General features: G+C 36.8%; 1 protein-coding gene across 4 annotated transcripts in view; it reads right to left on the reverse strand.

The window, feature by feature from the left end:
* Positions 1–22,497, reverse strand: part of LOC144070630 (CUB and sushi domain-containing protein 1-like) — a 332,478-nt gene that overhangs the window by 216,292 nt on the left and 93,689 nt on the right. For 2 of the 4 annotated variants that reach the window (XM_077594993.1, XM_077594992.1), the window contains exon 4: positions 13,325–13,541. In XM_077594993.1, coding sequence (XP_077451119.1) covers positions 13,325–13,541 — 217 coding nt within the window. Of the gene's footprint in view, positions 1–13,324; positions 13,542–14,507; positions 14,621–14,773; positions 15,123–22,497 lie in introns of those variants that run through there. The other 2 variants (XM_077594995.1, XM_077594994.1) reach the window with 2 other exon arrangements.

Here is a 22,497-nt window from a genome sequence, read left to right on the forward strand (position 1 = left end):
CATGTGTCCTCTTTATGCCGGTAACTACATGTCTGTACATGAGTGGGAGTGTGTACTGCATGTGTGTGTGAGAGACTGACAATGTGTGAACATTAATAGCCTTTAAAGCCAAATGCATACCCTAAAGACCACTAGGCAAGGACACCTATGACACACTCACATCAACACATACAATACATGTGTACTTTATCCATTTTAGTACATGGAGACACACAGGCATATCCAAGTACTGTATGAAAACTATGGCAAAAGCACACACAGGCTCCTTTGCTGTCTAAAACTGCAAACTATTCCACAAAGGGGCGCAGTGGGTGCAGGTTTTCATTTCTACCTATAAAGAGTACACTTTCACCAATCTGGTGTCCTACACGTGCAATCAGTGGATCGCAGTTGGGTGCTTCTTGTTTTCTGCAGAAATATCATTGGTCAAATGTCTGTGCTGGATCGTTTGGAACAAAAACCTGCACCCACAGTGTCCCTCGAGGACTGGTTTGGCCACCCCTGTTGTTAGGGGACACGCAAAGACTTCAGTCTACACAACTGTAATACTTTTCAAAAACACTATTCATCTAATTTTATTAAATACCCACACAACTGGGATGGAACTAGTCATTGTACCTTAATGCACAAAATCAAAGTAGCGGCAAGGTGCACTGGAATTAAATCCCACCACGCTGTGTATCCAGAACGATGATAGGATTACCAGGATTTTGAGTTTTAGATTTAACTGAGAATAGTTTGATTTAAGAATGTGAAAATGACTTTAGATTTCAACTATGTTGCATTATTAGTATTTTTACATCCTAAAAATGTAAGAGATTGTCCATAGTAGATAATATTCAGTAGGGTCGCAGGGTGCATTTTCAAAAGGTGTATAATACTTACGAATTAAGATTTAGGTATCTATTTTTTTTTCTAAATATGAAATTTGATTGATGTGGGGTCATGTGTCCTTTTTTTTTTGCTGCAGCAGCACTACCAGACAGACTGCACATACCAAGTACCCGTTATGAATGTCATTACTTTGTTAAATGGCTGCAATGTTATCTAGACTATTACAATTGTTCAGATGGGGTTTCAAATAGGCTGGAAGCTTGTAGTTAGTACGTTGAAATGTCGTTTGTTTTTCGCAAAACGTTTCTTATTACTTTCTTTTTGCGTAACAGTTCATTCCCTACTGGAATTTGTTTTCAGCTCATTTACATGGTTATGTAGTTACAAATTATGAATACTTTAATTGTAAACAAAAATGGATCCAAATCGTTTTTGGAAGATAGTTATAATACTTTGGAAGCAGTATTTAATGCACGATGATTAGACTGATTCAAGAATGTGTTTTTCTTAATTCTCACTGTGTACTACACACAAAAGCTCTGTCCTATCCAGCTTTTTCTTATCTAGTCGGTTTCATCTTCAGAATAGCACTTAAACAAAATGGGAAAAAAACAACATCATTTGAAGATGATGCTGAATTATGAGGCATGAGAACGTTGTACCTTCTGAATTGTGAACTCTTCCCTGCCGCCAAATAATTTTACACTATGATTTGTGCAACATGACAATGCTGTCCTATTGGCCTGGTCGAATGGGCTGTGACATCAGGGTTGTGCGCTGCACCCTTAAGCCAGCCAAAGGGCTAGATTTAAAAAGGTTTTTCCTCTGTTATCTTTCTCATCTCAGTAAAAACGAAGCTGCTTTAAAATCTTGCCAGCATTTTATAAAATGCCATTTCCTCCGTTTGGCACTCTGAAATCAGCAGTATTGTATGCAATTTTTGACCTGACGGACATGAAAATTACATCTTAACAAAGACCATCTATTATAGGCTTCGAGTAGTAGCAGTTCATTTTAAATTAATTTCTTTGTTCCTATGGAAGTAGTATATAAAGATGCATAGACAAAGGGGACAGAAGAGCGAGTGAGAAATTGGGAGAGTTCATCTCTATTGTCTTTCCCAATCTAAAGATTGGCCATAAAAATCTGACATATTGCGTTGTGGATAAGTACATGTTCTTCCAATGTGATGTGTGCAGTCGAGGTACTGGTGAAGTGATTATTTTAACACTGAAGTCATGCCTCGTGGCTAGGGCCAATAGCCCAACCAGGCAGGATAAGTTTCAAGATGCCATCTCCTGAGCCTGCCAACATCCAATCTCCACTTGCTCTTCGAAGTAAATATCTTTAGAAGCCCGCATCAATCTTACAGGCATGTTTTAGGCCAACACAACTCCCACCCATAACATGTTTACTCGTTATCTCTCCTTTCCTTCATCCCCGTGAATAGAACAATAGGAATAGTTTGCCTCTGAAATGGTTGTCTCCTGTTAGATTTTTGGAGAGAGAGAAAAAAAATGTTCAGTTTGGCGGGCCTTCCTGAAAAATTGACTCTAAGTGGGTCTCATGTGATAAAATAACCTTGAGGAATTCATCAGATTTGGCAGCTGTCAGTCAGTCATCGATTATGACACATTTCTAGTTAATAGAGCAGTTAATAGTCATTCAGAACTTAGCTGCATTGCCGCACACTAAAAAATCATCACAATCACTCTGGGATACTGTCTGATTTTACTTGATATTTTACAAAATGGCTTCCAGCAAGTAGATCAGATTTGTATTTATTTAAACAGGCCCAAATATTACGTAAATGTCATCATGATAACATTTTTGTTTAGTGGGGTAGTGAGGATTATTAATATTAATATGCGATTGATATTCTTCTCATGACCAAAAATATCCAAGTATCCAGTATTTTCTCATTATTTTCTCATTATTTCTCATTATTACTCATTATTTTATTGTCACTATATTCAACTTGGATAGTGGGCTTGGGTTCGGTGGCCAATTAAATGAACAAATAATCAGTAACTGACCTTAATTCTTGGTAATGGTATGCTAATTTGAGCATAAAAAGGACTGAAATGTGGTCTAAGAGGTTAAAGTTTATCCTTTATATGCACACATACTGTAGCTAGTGGAAAACTGGTACTTTAGGTTTGCTGTACATGGGTCTCCCATGTACACAAAAACGGTAGAGCCGTGACATAAGAGATCGGCAATTTGTTGAAGTTAAATATGTGACTATTTCAGGAAACCAAAAACTCACCTCAACACCTACTCGCACAGTCAGTCACAATAGAATGTTCCAATTTTCCACATTGCAAGCAGCCTACACAACCAAAATTGTCATTTGAATACACCCACTATACTGTAATCCAGTTCTTGAGATTCACACAATTTGCATATTTAAACAGTCCATTTGCAGGGATGAGAAAACAAGGAAAGAATTAGTTTGATGAACAACATGTCCGTGAGTACGATCATAAAAAACAAGACAATGTCAGCAGCTATTTATTACAGATTTGTTGATTATTTATTTGTCTGTTTGTTTTTTGTTATTTGTGCACTTTGTGATGAATGTTAAAATCTCATTTTACTCATATAATGACAGTAAAAGCATTCAACTCAATTCAAGATAGGATAAAATTAGTTGGTGCCTATTCCAGCAGTCATCTTTTTTCTTTTAACTGTTTTGAAAAATGTTCCATCTTGATATAGCAAAAACTAACAAATACATTTCTATCTGTGTTTTCAGGGTGTGTTTGCTTTCATATTCACACCATGCAAACACCCCAAGGGATGGGGAGGGGGGACAAGCTAAATCTGAGCTCAGATGTTCTAAAAATGACAGTCAGCCATTCAGGCAGCCTGTTAGTCAGGCAGTCAAGCAGTGCAGAGAAACGCGCCAGGGGCGTGGTGTCTAAATGCCCATGCACATTACATTTTATGATGTATATGTTTTTGAAATGCAAATCAGAAATCAATTGCTATGCCCAACGGATTGAATTAAATGAGCGGGTTGAATTAGCTTGTACTATCGTTGTGACTGTGACTTACAAACTCCTCCTCTTCACAGTTAAATTGAAGTAGGTGTGTAATGTCATCACCAATTTATCTGTAAACTTGTTTGTGTGGAGTTTCCAACATGTTTCGATTGGTTTTGTTTTCAGCCTTCAAGTCTAAATTTTCCTCATGTTGGAATGGTGTTCCAAATACACCTTAAATGAACTGACATACTGCGGGATGTTGAAAAATTGTAGTGTACTTTTAATCATCATCAAATGGATTAACTGCTATCTTTTGTTTTTGTTCACTGGAAACACACACCTGCTTAACCTTGTTAAATTTATTTGTTTTCAGTGTAAATCTACTCGAAATAAATGATATTATCTGCTAGTGTGCAAGTACATTGTACTAATGTTTATTTCTTAAATTAAGAAAAATACTTTCACTAAAATGAAAATAGTCAGATTTACTCCAATACATTATTTTATTAAATCTTAAAAATAAACTAAAGAATACATGTAAGTAATGTTTTGCATTTAATAAGCAAAACCCACTCTTCTAGGCAAAAAATTAAGGATAGTAAATGTTTTTTTAAAAAGCGGCAATCACCTATATATCATGCAACAAATCATTTATATTTTGATTTCTATAGGAACATTTAGAGGAAGAAAAAATATATACATGAAGACTTATAGACTCTTGCCCCTTATTTGGCTTGATAATATAATTGAAAACAATTCTAACGTTTTAACTTTTAAAAAATTGTTGGTCTAACAAGCGTAAATGTGATGTTTCAGTGAAGAGCGAAACTCAGGATGACATGATCTAATTAGGCTTTGAAAAACTGAATGGCATTGAAAGTTATACACAAAGAATGTTTGCGTTGTGTGTACAACTGTGTGTGCAGTGTCGAATAAGCAATTTGAGGGATCAAAAGGAGGATTCTATGCATCAACAAGACAACCTTGAGACAACTTAAGCAAATCTCAGCAGCCGTGCAGCCCTAGTTTTCTTTAAATTAAGCGTCAAATGGTGTCTCGCCTGCCTGTTACCTTCATTTTCCAAATCTTTTTTCTCTTGTTTCATCTCTCCTCAGTGCCATCCCTCAGCATTAACAGGTGTTTAGAGCAGTAGGAGGCCTGCTGACCTAAATATTCTCATCAGTCCAACAGATGACTACTGCTGAATTACTTCCAAGACAGCCCTCAGTGACCCTTACTGTCACTTTTATTCAGTAAAACGTCACACTTTAAAGATGTTGGGGGGCCTAAATGAAAAATTAACTAGCGAATATGTTGTGCTGTGCATCCAAAAAAGCTTTTGTTCAATGATAAACATCTGTGTGATTTATAGTTTTCTTACTAGCACCTAGCATCTCCTCACCCTATAAACACACAATAGATTGTTTTTGTCAAATGCCAGCAATAATGGTGGAAAATCTAAAAATGATAAGAATGATTGGTAGCATACATTTTCGATTACAAAGTTGGTGTTAAAAAATAAAAATTGGAAATTAATTCATATGTATTTATGTATATCAATTGTCTCCGTGGCAGCATCCATGTATACTTTTCCTGATCCTGTTCAATTTTACTTTACATAATGTGAAAACTGCTCTCAACTTTGTGATGAACGGGTGACAAGTTGAAGCAGCTTAGAGAATTATCAAGACCACAATACGACACAGTCAGACGGACAGAACTACAAACCGCAGAGGGACTTAGTTCGACTAGGTTTAGTGTGTGTTTGTGCGTGTGTGTACATGTGTGTGTTCAAGTCTTTCGTAGGCCTCAGGTCTCTTTGTCAGCGTGCTTCTACACCCACCTCCTCCTCCTCACCTCAACATTTCAGCCCCAACCATCCTTTTCCCCCCACATTCCTCTTCATGTCGCTTCCTTTGCCACAGACTTGGATTAGTTCCATTGCCTGGTTATCTAGTGTTGGCCTATTTGTAACAAAAAAAAGTGTAGATTTAAACTACCTTCAAGGAAAGAAGCGACGGTGGTGAAAGTTTTACTGTGCTTATTACGAAATTGTGCACACAATAGCAGACAAATTAATCTGAGTTGCAGAAAGTGTCAAATAATTTCACGACACTCACAACAGACATACACAATTGTATCCTTTCATTGTCATAACTTCTTCAAATGAGACTCTGCTTAAAGTCTGAATAAAAGAGGGCAACAAGACCATCTATGTCCCATTACTAAGTGAAGAGGCTAAAGTTTAATATACTAACCCATGAAATTGGTAATTAAGAAATGGGATTTCATTATCTTGCCGATTTAATGGTAATTATTGGTACGTTTAGTAGCAGCAGGCAGAGCGACTTTTTTTCTCTACTTTCAAAGGCCTTAACTTGTCACATTTTGTTGGGGTTTTGGATGGATGTGTGCATGTTTTCCTTGTGTGTGCTGTCTGGGTGACTGTGTGCTTTTCGCCTCTTATGTCCCTCCGGGCTTCCCTCCCCTTATGTGGCCAGGTGTGAGTGATTCGTAATCAGCTCTTGTGTGTGTATTCAAACCATGTGTTCTGGTATGTCTGGTTGTGGGATTTTTGCTTTAATTTGGTCATGTCATCTCCCCGTCAGTGTGCGTATATGCTATCCCTGTGAGGTTTGTTTCTTTGTTATTTTTTACTAAGTCCTAAGTTTTTATGACTTTTTCTGTGAGTTCTTATTAAAGCCTTTAATTTTGTGCACCAGCATTCTGCTTGTCGTCCACTTCCTGCACTTCTGGGTCCCACTTCGCTCTCCACCCGAGGATGGAACATGATATAACTATTGATAACCACATGTTAAAGTAGTAGTTAATTTGAGCTAAATGTTAATTACTGAATGCAGTTATTTAATATGGGTTGTGTATGTGTACACTAGATGCTGGAATCATAGCATTAATGATATGATCACTTCTGTTTCCATGTCAAAGTTTTGAAAATACTAATTGTTCCTGATGCAGTGGAGCTAATATGAGAAAGACATCATTATCGAGTACCTCAGAGGTAGAAAAGTTCTATACAAGTGAAAGCCCATTTACAATTGTACTTTTTAAATGTATTTTGAGCAATATCCTGACATTCAAATTTACATTATTTTCATTCTTTAGTGTGCATGTAGCTGTTCAGCTTCCAATCATGTATGATTTATTTTGATATTTATTTGTGGAAGGCAATCGGATATACATACTGTGTTCCGTGTCAGTTAAATCTGGGCAAGGCTTTTGTAATCCCAAAAACTGGCATATAATGTATACCATGATACATAACAATAGTGTGTTTTTATAATATTGATTAATTAATTAATAATATTGATAACAGATTGTTCTGTGGTTGTGTAGAAATTTGAAACATTTGGTTGAAAGGGATGTAATTGAATATTTAAGTTGAAATATGTTTCTTTGCTAATTTTGATATTGGTGTATTAGTATCTCTGCATTACCACATTATATCGAATACTATTTTGTTATGTGATGAGGTATTAAAAGATGCTTTAGGTAATTTACCACTAAATTCAGACACTAACAGATCTGACACTATTATCTATATAAAAGCCACTGTAACAGTACAACAGATATGTGTGTTTGTGTGTATATATATATATATATACACACACATATACACATATACACATATACACATATACACATATACACATATACACATATACACATATACACATATACACATATACACATATACACATATACACATATACACATATACACATATACACATATACACATATACACATATACACATATACACATATACACATATACACATATACACATATACACATATACACATATACACATATACACATATACACATATACACATATACACATATACACATATACACATATACACATATACACATATACACATATACACATATACACATATACACATATACACATATACACATATACACATATACACATATACACATATACACATATACACATATACACATATACACATATACACATATACACATATACACATATACACATATACACATATACACATATACACATATACACATATACACATATACACATATACATATACATATACACATACACATACACATACATATACATATACACATACACATACATATACACATACATATACATATACATATATATATATATATATATATATATATATGTATATATATATATATATATATACATACATACATACACTTCAGCAACACTTATTTATTTATATATTCATTCATGTATTTATTATATTTATTAACTTACTTATTACCTATCTATTTATGTCTAAATGCCTTTCCTATATCTGCATTCTCACCCTCTTGCTACTGTGACAACGAAATTTCCCGAATACGGGATGAATAAAGTTATCCAATCCAATCCAATGATTACTAAGCACAATGGGAACTAATCTAATCAATACCAATATCCTTCAACATGAATTTTTCAGCGATAAACTACATTTGGAAAAGGACCTGAGAAAAACGAGTCTCCATTTAAAGTTGCCCTTTCAACAATTCACAGTGGGTAAGCATGAGGGATGGTGGCAGTAAAAAGTGTCTACGGTCAGCTGGATTTCACTCAATTGCATTTGATTTCTGTGGGTATGAGGCCCAAAGCGGCAATTGAAAAGCAACTTTTTAAAATCTTCCTCAGCATATTCCAAAATGTTTCGGCCTATCCACAAAAGGCATCTCAGTAAATCAAAGTTTCACTTCATCTATTCTTTTCTCAATACAAAACTCAAAGCATTTGAAGGGGTAAAAGGGATACTGTTCTGACTTCACTTTAGCAAGTATAGTGCAGGTAGTGTCTAGTGAGGTGGGTTTACTGCTTCAAAAACCAGAACTAAAGATGTTGACAATGTTGCCATCATTCATCAGCATGAGTGGGATGGAGGAGATTTACTGATCCTGATGCACAGCTGGGGCCGTCGTGAAGAGACTTCAAATGTCGGGCCATCCCGCTTTTCCACGAGATTGCAGAATTTCTCCACACAAGGTCTTAGCTGTCATTACTGTCGGCAAGTGACAGAAAAAGCTGGACTCCTCTTTGAGAACAAAGAGAAGGCATTTCAAGCTCAAATTGCTTTGCTGCAAATGAGCAAGCGGGCACAAGGGATGGGCTTATGTCAATGTTGACAGAATGTGGGGTTTAGGTCAGACAACTGATTTTACAAACAAAACCATGAAGCAGGGGCAAAGACTGAGCAGACCTGCATTTGGAAGAATGGACTCTGCAAAAAAAAAAGGTGATGTCCCTTCCACTCAAAATTTAGCGGTTCATTCTTTTTTGGTTCTGGTTCTAACCCACATACTGCTTCCAGCCTACCATTTCCAGCTGAGTCAAGACTACATAAAGATTGTTTTTTTTTTGTTCCAAAAGCAAAACAAGCAAAAGGAGAGCTATTGATTTCTTCCAGGGTGCACATCAAGTAATTTCAACATTTTTTGGCATCTGCAGATTTTCCAGCTATGTTAAGCTCAATGATATCAAATTGTGTACACTGTATAACAACTTTTGTATTTTTTTTATGTTCGTTTTTTACAAAAAACGATCTCATTTTGCCTATTTCGGCTCTAATCTGGATCGTCTCAGTCACTGCTAGCAGACAAAAACGTCATCGTCAACTGCTAATATTATCAGCCTTTAAGCAATATATGCACACACGCATTCCTCTTTCACACGTCCGGCTTTTCACTGTCAGCGAGCAATGTACCCTTCACTATACAAATACAGCATGTCGGCAAGCAATATACCTAGAGCGTCAAGTTTTCAACGTCATATAGCGACATCTACAGAATTTTGAATTTAGTGCATACTGATTAGGCACCTCGTCCACTTTGGAGAAAGTTTTAGACTTTTAAGTGTACCCTATGTGAGGAAATATGTGCCACGTTGCCCTTGTACATTTTAATCACTTAATAAGGTGGTTTCCATCATTAATAACGGGAGCAATTGGTCGAGATTGACAGGTATGTGATAGTGCCGTGTGGCGCAGGCCACTTTCCTACACCCATGGTGCTTATTAATATTGAATTTAAAATTTAATTTCACTTGCTAAACAAAGACTTCCCAGAACTGAAAATCTATGTTGTATTTGGATAACAAATGTTCACAAGATCTTAAGACAATGTTACCTATGAAATGGCGAGGACTGTGTGCATTACACACTACAGAGAACAAGACGAGCCTGTTTCCAGCACCATCAAGCTTGTTTCGACACCTTCTAAGAGAGGAACTGATCTGAATGAGCCTGACACTTCGCAATTTCCAACCTAGTCACTTGATTTGTAGGGGATTTGTCGTAATAGAGAAGTCCGGTGCTCTAGGAACAGCCAATTAAACCACTCGTCCAGCTAGTATTCTACATTTGAGTGCTTGCAAAGGTAGTGGAAACAATGTTGGAGTATGGTGGGTTAGTTTTGCAAAATAATGTGGTTGTCCGAATAAAACCCTCTAGGGTTCATTAACAGAAATGACACAGCCAGCAAGGTGTTTGCAGCTGCTAACCTGTAAGATTTCTTCACCACCACAGGCATCAACAGGTGAACGGTATTTTGAAACCATTTTTTTATTTATTTATATTTTTTTTTTTTTTTTTTACAAAATAATCTGTGTCACACAGGGGTGCAGTCATTTCAGAAGTTTAAATCATCACATCAGAGGCCCCAGGTTATTTTTCACAGCAGTTTTTTTTTATTCTGTTTTGCTTCATGCCACATGTATTTTGAGTATTTTGAGACTTTTTAAAACAGAATGCTAAAAAATGATTTTTTAATCACTGTAAATTTGACTTGAAAAGAATAAGCAGAAATATTTCGGACTACCCTAGTTCTTTTATTTATTCATTTAGATTACGGAATGTCACATTCCTCTAAAATCCTGCATTGAGCTCTCACCTAAAGCAGAAGCTTTAGGTTAATTCTAATATGTGCATCTTTAAGTATTATGGTGAAGCAAATTATATTTTATATATTAATTTTGTTAGTTTCAGGGGGAGTTCTATTTTTTTTGCATTTATATCATAGATTTAACTAATTGCAGTGGTTCCCGCAAATGTAATTCCTGTAATTAGCCATAGTATGTTTCCACTACCACTTTGGTTTACTGTGACTGACATGTTGTATTTCAATGGCATCAGGCTCCCATTGACAGGTAATATCTGATTCATCCATCAATCGGCCAGTCACGTTGGCAGGCACTCATTGTCCATATGTTAAAGAGGCAAAATTGCTGCAATGATCTAGATAGTAAAGAACTAACAGGAGTACTCATAGAAAAGCTCTAGTCAATGCCATGCAGGTTTTGGGGATGTGGGAAGAAGCCAGAGTTCCCAGAGAAATCCTACGCAGGCACTTGGAGAACATGCAAACTCCACTCAAGGAAGTCAGAAGCCACCAGGGATTGAAACCTCAATATCAGAACTGTGAGGCAGACGTACAAACCACTACCAGCGTGCCGCCCACAGAAAAGAAAAAATAAACATAATTGTTCTGATTGTGTTTTTTTTTCTTATTTCATTATATTAATTGCAGTATCAGGAGAGAGAAGCATGACTGCACCATAATCGACATCTGAATCACCAAGCAGCTGCAACACTATGGAAGTGTGCGTGTGTGTGTATGTGTGTGGGGCGGGGGGTGGGGGGGTGATGTTGTATTTTCAAGATCCCCTGTAAGTAAAGTCAGCATTCCTTTTGTCCTCCTCTCGGCAAACCACTAAATAGGTATTCTTCTCACTCAGAGACATAATAAAGCTGTTGGATATAACGTTTTAACCAAAAATAACTCTGTTATCCAAAACTGCAACACCAAGCTGAAACAGTACTTTTACAGTAGAGCCTTCCCAGCTCATTCCTCCTACACACAAACTCTGTGATGAATAAGCTCCCCAGAGCGAGCCAACTCTGAACGATGTTATAACGGTCCTTCCTCCATTGCAACACATCACCAAATAGCAATGCTGCCAATTTAGCAAAGCTTACTAATATGCTTGAGATGATCAAGAAAATGTTGAAAACATTGATGCCTGTGTGTCTTGTTTATACTATGTGTAGCGGAAAGTTAAATGCACAACCATTTGACTATAAATGCAACATAGCTCTACGGGTTGATTACTTAGTACTCAGGAAGGAGCTACTCAACACCGACCTGTAGAGGGTGATCAACACAGCTCAAAAGAGCATCTAAAACTCCTGGTGCCTAAGAAGAGCAAAGAGCATCACAAAAGACAATTCACATCCCGGCTCCCACCTCTTCAAACTGCTGCCCTCTGGCAGGCGCTACAGGACTATACCAGCCAAAACAAAAAGACTCAGACAGTTTCTTCCCAAGCGCCATCACCATACTAAACTCGAGTTTTACTCTGAGGACCTAATCCAGACTCAATTAAGTAAAGTCAATGCACTATAAAATGTCATAACACCGCCAAATGCATATCAATAAGTAATGTTCTCAGACTTTCACTTCAGTCTCAGCACTGTAATTCTTATCTTGCACTTTGATTTTTGCACTCAAACACCATAGCTACCTCACATGCAGTTAACCACTTTAGTCACTTTTTTAGTATGCTTCATTTTTAATGTATACAAATCCTTTTATGACTACTTATATGTATGCACTTTATGGTGATACTTTAAATCTCATTGTACTTGTATAATGACAAAAAAGCATTTAATTCAATTAAATTCAAAACTTGAAACATTTCAGATTACCTTCCTTTCTGTTATTGTCATTAATCACCACATTAAAATCTTGTTCATTATAGATTGATTGCTAATGAAATATTTTTGACAAAAGGTGTGTGGAGCTCTCCAATGTTATCATATTTGGCAGGATAAGGGTGTCATCATTCAAAAGAGAGGAAAATTGTATCCTTCCACATCACTTGTCTCAACCCAAGTTAACCCAATTATTCCCAATTTTGATAAAACTTCACAGAAATGATGCTTGTAACTGGCTTGTCTCCTAATTTGATGGAAACATTCATTCATTTTGAATATGAGCTTTTACAGTTAAAATAATCCTTTCTGCAGATTTTCCCCAACATCAGAGCACTTTTGGTCAAATTTTTCAATTATTTTGGGTGATTTAATACATAATGACCCAGTTAGTAAATGTATTCAATGATATGCTTAGACTAAAAAGCACTCATATTTATAAAATGCAAATGTCACACCTGAGTCATTTTAAATTGGGGGTCCTTGCTATAAAAGTGAATCTTTCAATGCCACTGACATACCTATGTCTAATTTCAACAGGGAGGGCTGGCAGGGATAATTTTCTGTCTGACTCTCCCAATCAAAATGGATTGACCGTCTAGTGTCCTCAAAAGCAGCCAATGAGTTCATGAAGACAAGGTATTAAAGTCTGTTAATTTTGCTCCATTTAGAATATTGGTGTGCATGAAGTGACATCTAATAACTTAGTTACAGTGTTAACAACGATGTTGATCATTAAATTAAAAAGATCTAACCTCATTTTTAAGTTCCCAGGCGAAGGTTGTCCATCATATACAGAGACCATATCAAAGTCTTCTTCGAGTGCGAGCGTTACGAAGGTGAGCTGGATTCTGTTTCTCTCCCCTGTTATTATCAGCCATGTACAGTTGGCGTAGTTGGGATAGCCGTGGGGGAAACCAGGCGATTCTATCGTTCCGTTGAGGCCTTGAATCACACCACCACATGAATCAGCTGGAAGATAAAAGACAAGGCACACACATGAACAAATTTGGATGGTTTTAAGCTTTCGGCCTTCAAATGTGTTTAAATTCGTTGCAGAGTTCACATGCATACAATGGAAGATAAGTTCAAGTGTTAAGGAAATATAAAGAACAAGTTACTCAAGTTTCACTTGGTAATAACTGGATACAGCCAACACAGTAGCACCTTGTATAATACAGATATAATTGATTCAGAGACTGCGCTCATAACACAATGTATCTTTCAAATAAATCGACATGCTGAATCTGTCAGAAAAACAGCACTTAAGAGTATGACATTCAGCACAAACAAAATAGAGACATTTCTTGCAATTTACAGAAATAAATAACCTTTGCCACATGTTTTGAATTCATTCTCCAGACATTATGCTACTCCTAGTATGAAGTGTAACACAAACTGTACATTTAAGAGTAAATGTAATCAGCAAGTCAAAGTAATATAAGTTTTTGGGGATATAATTCAGAGGATAAAGAATATATGCCTCTGAGTATTGTTATATGCTCTGTCTGCAGGTGGACTATTTGCTCTCAAATATCCTTTGCCAAAAGGGACATTACATTTTGGCGCTGGTGCTATTAGTTAGCCGATTTATACGGTTTAGTTTTATTCGTTAGCATTAACCAAATTCAAATCTATGGGATTATTTCAACCTCGTGTGATTTAATATAATTCTGAAGATACAATTTAGCAGGCAGTTAGTTATAAAGTATGATACAAAGTTGTGCATATCCAGATGTGTTTTTGACTGGAAATTCCGGCCCGCTGGTTAAATGGCAAAGATGGTAGAGTACAAAGGCAATTGGCAAAAACTGAATTATGCAATTTCCCAGAGAAGGCAGTGTTCAGGCCCAGGTTGCAACTCTTGCCGCAAAGGCGTAAACATCTATAAATGAACATTGATAACCCATGCAAATGTCAAGAAAACAAATAACAAACCAATGAGATTTCATGGTGTGTGGTATAATTTTTCACTTTTCTTTGCTCATGTTCATCTTTCATTTCCTGATCATCTTCTCAAGCAAGACTTTGCAGATGGAACAGATGTTTCCCTTTGCACAAACCAAGCAAACAATATTTAAATATAGAATGGCAGCAAGAAAATCAACAAAATGCATGCATGAAATGTATACATCTACACAGAGACATTTAACAAAGTTTGTTCAGATTTATTTTATATTGCTCTCTGCCGTCTTTCAATTCACCTGTTACGATCGCGCCGCGTCGTCGTGGCACGATCGGGAATGGATTCGGACCCATGCGCGGGGAAGTAGGATCTGACGAGGAATTAGCTTCAAAGCAACATCTTTAACAACTCAGAAGGGATCTTACAACACAACGAGGACTTGTGAAAACGAAAGTGATACCAAACTGGAAACAGGAGAACGAGAGGTATTGAGGAGAAACGTAGCGTGGCTGCATGGCTACTGAATCCACGCAGTGACTTCCAGGGACATTCAGGAATTGTGCAGGAGCTTGCAGGAACGATCCGACAATGATAATATAACTAATTGGTGTTTAAATACTAACTCAGGAAGTCATCAACAGATTGAGTCCAGCTGCTCTCCTTCTACGGCAGGCCAGAGGGACAAAACGGGGCGCTCCTGACATCACCTCTCCCATTTGTTCTTTATTATGCATGGCTTTCATTGCAACTCCAGTTGTCTCCCTCTTCTGTCCATACACTTTTCTGTTGCCAGATCCCAACTTTGAACAGATGGGATGAGAAGGACTTAGCAGATATTTGTGTCACATTACATGACATATTGAAGCAACATTCCCAGAGAACCAGAATAAAATACTGTTTTCCCTTTGTGAGTTCAGCCCAACTGTTTTTTCACGCTTATAAATGTTCTGCACAGTGAAGCCTCTCTAATAACTGACTGTTTAGTGGCAGGAAACTATATGGTCAGTGCAAATAAGAGAAATGTATATTTTCAGTGTATGTGAGAGGAAGGTGAGGAGCGGCATTTGGATGAAGAAAGGAGAGGAGCCGGCCGGGTAGAGCCAAAGGTCATTTAATTGCATTTTAGAATACTGGTGGAATAAGTAGCTTTCCTTTTCGGTACACGTGTCATTTGCATAGTCATTCAAATGTATAAAAATAAAACTGAGTCATGCTTAAAGCATTGCCTTGCAATGACTGTGATAGACATCCAATCCATTTTAACAGGGTGACTCGCATAATTATGACATAACACCTGTCATGAATATGAATGAATGATTATGACAGATATTTTTAAATGTCTTAAGCCAATTCCAAAACCCTAGCCATATGCACTTAAAACAATGTCAACTCTGCACCAAAAGTGAGAGTTTGCTGGATGAGATTTACCATTTGTTCATAGCATTTATTCATGTCAGGTATCATGCCACGATTATTTAAAAAAACAATCGTAAACAAAATAGTACTTTCCGATGTTTACTCCAACGTATCTGATAATGTTAGATGCACGAAAACATCCCCTTGAAAATGTGTCACTCATTACGAGTACTTGTACATATGTCAACATGTGGCAACGTGAATTGATATTTGATTTTGCAACTGGGATACATGAATCCAAACAGAAGCACACAATCCTAACATAGGCACACAGTCCCACTGTGTCAGTCTTCATTAAGACGCCACACTAAATCATGTTGCCTTTGATTCATATCTCATGGGCTTTGTTTTTTTTTCCTATGGCCTATTTAATATGATGTCTTTTATCTCTTACAGAGTACAGATGTATATCGCCGGATTCCTTGTAAAGGGAAAAAAATTGTAATCATAATCCAGCAGAAAGTCACTAACTCATTAATGGTGGTGGTCAAGGCAATCTACAAGCTTGTGAACTCTCAACGAGCAGGGAGAAAGTGCACTGGAGTAGAACCTGACCAATAGGTCCTTGCCTTATAAATCAAATTGCATCACCACACCCTCTCATTGCACAGCATACCATGCCTCAAGTAATATGCATCTAAATTAAGATGTGCACAACTATTGACAGCAACAAACCAATGACATTTATGAAAATGTTTGACATCTTTTTTCATTTCTTCTCATAACAAGCTCTTTCCCAAGCATTACCCCCTCCTCTGTTTTCATTATCTCACAAGCTGTGCATCTCTGCCACAGTGGGTTTGTCTCACTGCAAAGCTCAATCGTTGCTCTCTATCCTTCCATTCTTAAAATGTATGCCCATCCCTCTCATTCTATTGCCAGGATTACCAGTATCGATGCACCTCTTTCTCCTCCTCACACATACATCATCTACCTCCATTCTCTACTCATCTTATTACCACATGGCTCTCTTTTTTTCTCCAATTATCACAGGATTAACACGACTATGCCACCCCCTAAATGCCATCTCATCTGAACCTCGCTTCTTTACTGTTCTTATTTTAACGGTTATGTCATATCGTATTTCTCACTTCTGTTCTCATTATTTGGTGCGTTGTAGCCTGCGTTAGGCTGCAAGAGTGTTAGCTTGTTTTCAATCCACTCATTCACATGCTGTATTTATACCACATGGAGAAAAAGAACAAAACCCGTTTTGTCAGTCTGTCTGTCTGTTTTTTTTCGCCATTGCCAGCACTTGTACTCTCGTCTGTCTTAAAATTAAACAAGTGAAAGTAAATAGGGCAGTAGTTACTTGTAGAATGAAGCCTTGCAGACACTGGCTGGTGCTAAATTGGCAAAATAATAATAAAGGGTGTCCGGTAAAAAATTATATATATATATATATATATATATATATATATATATATATATATATATATATATATATATATATATATATATATATATACACATACATATATATACATATATATATATATATATATATATATATATATATATATATATATATATATATATATACACATACATATATATATACATATATATATATATATATATATATATATATATATATATATACATACATATATATATACATATATATATACATATATATATATATATATATATATATATATATATATATATATATATTGTAAAATATGCATGCATGAAACCACTTTTGCGGTTGAGCGTGGTTTAAACTTTTTCCCATAAACAAGGTGGTGTGGACGTAGACTTTTTTTTTCCATTTGGGAAAAACAAGCGCTGTTAAATGTGGACATGGCATAGATGCTGCAGTGTCCTTATTTATGTTGTAGAAATGGGAATCCAAGTTTACTCATTTGGAATTCCACCTTTCCCTCCAAACTAATACATGCAAAATACTGTATTTAGCTTTTCGCCATTTGAGTGATGAAAAATTATTTGGAGAGAAAATGTATACAAAGGCACTGGTGACTGTGCAACCAACAGAGGAAGAAATTAGACATTTCATTTCCCACATGCTCAAAGGAAGAGTAAGGTTAAGAATAACTCCAAATGACTATTGGCAAAAATAAAGCAGCAGCTTGGACCAACAAAAGCAGTGATAGGTGAGATGGGTGCCGTGACCAAGTGCCTTTGCCACTGTGTGTGTCTGAGAGAGAAAAAAACATGATCAAAGAAGCAATTAAGTATGAAGCCGGGATGGGTGCGGGAGAGAATTGCATCTGATTGCGTGATACCCAAATTTGCATCTCTATGTGTCTGTGCGAGTAGCAGAAAACACAAGCTTTATTTTTCTTCCTTCTTACATTTTAAGGGAGAAGGCACAACTCTGTAATCATTCCGCCACTAAACTGCAATTTCAATGCTTTATATTGCGAATGATAAATGGGAATGTGTTCGAGTGATCAAAAACAACGTGCAAACAAACCTCAACTTGAATAAAAACAATGATTTGAAGGGGAACAAAGGCCTTCACTGTCATAACCCTGCTGCTTAACAGTAAAAATAACATGAAATGCCACAAAATATTTCTACATTTCTGGGGAACTGTGATGGATGTGTTTTTCCAACAATGAAATAATTGTTTCTCGATTGCCCTCAGACAATAACTCCATAAATCTAATAATGTATGTGCTTCACCAGTTTCAGAAAAACAGTTTGCTTGTTTGGTTGTTGGTCTGGGAGCTGCAGTGATAGTGGAACATTGTGGGTGGTCTTATGGTGCGATTGCGAAGCTGGAGTGCAGGACTTCCATCAGGTGTGCAGTTTAGTCGTTTAAGGGGTCACACGGTTACAATAACCTACATGACTGACCTAAAACGGTGAAGTGTGCGTCATCCTATTTCAACACCTACACTGAGGGAGGCCAGAGCAAATGTATTTAAAGCTCCCAGTAAGGCAGCAAAGTCAGACTTCAGTTGTGGGGTGTTAACATAAGGATTGAGAGTGGAAATAGATGTGAAATATTCTTCTGTAGATTTTTTCAACTTTCACTCAGGTTTCCTTTGAGGTAAAAGCGGGGTGAGTTGAGCCATGATTTAAGATATCACATCAACATGTGTGTGGAGTCTGTCAGTGTCACACATCCTGACCAGAGAAACAAAGGCATGGCAATAATCCTGGCTGTTATTAAAATAGCCTGATTGAATAAGCAACATGTTTTACAGAAAACTTAATCACAGTTGTGTTTCACTCATTTGCTACCATTGATATCCAATCCAGTTTGCCAGAGAAGGTTGGCAGATAATTTGGCTTCTGTCTGTTGGCAACTGATGTATTAATGATGTTCCTGTATGCCCCCCTTCCCCCCAAAGTGCCCCACAAACATGGTATCACAATGAAAAAGAAGGGATGTACATCTTGATTAAATCAGGAGCTAATTTACTCCCACTAAATTAACACTACAAATTTTCCTTAGGTATGAGTGTGAGCTGAATGGTCATTATTTTTGTTGTGTCCTGCGATTGGCTGGGAACCAATTCAGTGGCCTACTGCCTAAAGTTCGCTGGGATAGGCTCCATGACCTTTATGATGATATGCGCCTGAGTAAATGAATGAATACTGTACGCATACCTAAATATATGAAAAATGTGCGACATCTGTGATCTTAACACAGTATACGCTTATTAAAAGTTCAATTAACTTTGATAACAGGATGTTGATAACAGTTGTGAGATCCAGATTACAATCGAGTGGAGACTGAGCATTCTCTAAAATGCCTTTAACTGAGGATTTTCAAAGTAAATTTTATCCAGCATTTTTCTGGGTCACCCTTCTGTGAAAGAAGCATAAACACCTAACAGGGATTCAAATCATTCTCGAGTCAAAGCTGAGTAGACCTGTGTGAATGTTACAGGCTGCCTAGACGGCTGTGAACATAACCTCTACGCCACTAACGATTACGCCTTCTGTGGTGGCTTTAGGCAGGACTTTCTACGGTACCAATGTGGCTGATTTGCAAGACTTGTGTGTAAAATAGGCTTTCATACCTGCAAACTGTGCAAGAGGCTGCCCCTCCACATTACTTCACAAAGAGTGGAGATTTATTTTGTGTTGTTAAATGGTTTGAGATGGAGTTTTGAAATATTTCCTGCCCTACCTTTTTGAGTTACTGGGATCTAGTTTAAGCAACTATACTGGTACAAATACAGAGAATAAAAGCATGTTTATGTATTTATTTATGTAATTGCATATAAAATGTGGGAATTGTGACTGAGTTTTGGTAGTGGTGGGAGGCCTATAATGACTTGGTAGTATTTTAAATTGTTTTGACAGGGAAATTTGATTTCTTAAAAAGACTAGACTGTAGATTGTCCAGAAATGTGTCACACAATTGTCATTGGACAACAACAACAATAACATAGAAAGATGGACACTGTTGTAGGTCATGCTCTGGCAATGCTGCTGAAAAAGCTCTAATTCAACTACCTTCAAAGTTTAAAACTGATAACGTAACTCACGACAGATGATCTATCATTCATCACGATGGCATCGCTTGTATAACAAAACTATCATTATCGTTCCATCAAGTATATAAGTAAAGTTTTCACTTCTGAGTCTCCTGCAGTGGATCCTGTCAAAAAACCTCTCGGCTTTAGGATTTCTCGACAGAGCAGCGGTGTTCTGATTCAGTGAAGAGGAAACACACACATACACAAAACCATCAAAGTGGAAAAGATGTGCCAATGAAAGTCACTGATGCTTCACTGGCTTGAAGTGCATTTGCGAGAAAAAGGAAAAAGCAACAGCATGCTCAATATTTAACTTGGGGTGATCTAAACAGAAAAACAACATTAGTTGCGTTCTTGAAAAGTCAACCTGCAAATGTGAAAGAGAGCTGAGACGGAAACACAAAGACAGGCTATTCCATGAATATGCTCCACCAAAAACAGAAAGAAAGAAAAGTCTCCGGTCAAGGTTCAGTTAAAATGAAATTTACTTAGTCAGCAATGTGTAGAGCATATGTCAGGTGGAAGCATAGTAAGTATAGTATAGTAGTATTTTTATATAGAGTAATTTGATTTTATGAGTCTGCCTACACAGGTAAGCGAGTGTATTTGTCGTTATGTTGTATAAACTGCAGTACATACTGGTCAGTAGTACTGACTCAATGAATTTGCTGACACACACATACAGAAACCCATTCAGAAGCCTATGAGTTTAATCATTTTCTGCTTCATGTCGTTTTCTCTGTCTCTAATCTTCTCCTCAATAAAGTTATTTCTCACTGACAGTTTAATCAATTTCATCCAACAGTATTGTTTTTTTTTTTTTTTATCACAACACAATATATATTTTCAGCTATTTCTCTGAATATGAACATCAAAACAAAAAAAGGCTATTTATTTTTATTGTCTTACGTGCCGTGCTGGCCTTTCCATTGCTTTAAAGGCCCCTTCAGTGGGTTTTCTTCACTTCAAAAATTTATTTGTTATTGGGATTGATTTTTTGAAGTTTAATCACGCAATACATCACGCTCGGTTACTTGCATCGCCAGACACAGACGTAAGTCAGGTGTTAATATTATGTTCCTTGAGTCTAAGAAAAATATATAGAAGCAGTTAAACAAGCACAGCTTCCAAAATAAAATAGAAATGAAAGAGGGATAACAACAGATAGGATAGGATATAAGTGGGATTGTGTCCACTCCTAAACAATCTGCTCAACCACATTGGACGATACTTTAAATGTTATGCCTGTGATAGGTTTCAATGTCTTGATTCGTTGATCTGATCAGTGATGGATTTGATATGTTCCAAAAACTAAGACATTGACATGGAAACCTTGTTTACCGTTTACCCAAAGAACATTTTATGTTGAACTTGTGAATGCAAAAGTGACCCTAATTTGTTCAGTCCTTTCATATGGCTAGTAATTAACTTCATGAAATATTGTTGGGAGGAAAAGCAATGCCAGGAGTAGAATGTGAATTTTCAGTGGGGTCTGAAACGGTGACAAGGTACACGTTGGCACGCGGAAACATGTTTAGTTCATTGTCATTTTTCATTTATATCCCTGCATTCCAACCTTTGCAAGCATACATTGATCAACAAAGTCCTCCACGGGTGTTACGGCCAGAACTGGTCTGTTTTAGCCTATTTTAAGGAATACTATGCTGCTATTAAATTATTGCCTCCGAGCCATGCTTTCTGTTCAACTGATTGGTTTAATTTATGAGTTACAAACAATATTGTGGTGCAGCACTACTGCCTTTTATTTGGATAATTTCTGTTCATTACATAGAGTTGTGTGTTAATGTTCTAAGGCAATGTTACAAACACTACCCTTACATTAATACATTTATAACATTTTTAATGTATGTTCAGTCTCCACCGCTTGTTAGACTCCAAATTGCAGATCTGCAATCATCATCTTACGCAGAATAGTTGCTCCAAACCTGATTTTATTTGGACCTAACTGATAGTCATGTTAATATGATCAAATCTCAATGGGGACAAAAATAAATTGCATTAAATTTGACTTGAGCAAGACAGATCCCAAACCAAATAATGATGTGGCTTGAAATGTAATAACGAATAGATTTTTGCATTTATGTCTCATGGATGCTGCAGTTCTTCAAATGAGATATTGTAG

Source organism: Stigmatopora argus, chromosome 2 (genome assembly GCF_051989625.1).
Source record: "Stigmatopora argus isolate UIUO_Sarg chromosome 2, RoL_Sarg_1.0, whole genome shotgun sequence".
Classification (NCBI taxonomy): domain Eukaryota; kingdom Metazoa; phylum Chordata; class Actinopteri; order Syngnathiformes; family Syngnathidae; genus Stigmatopora; species Stigmatopora argus.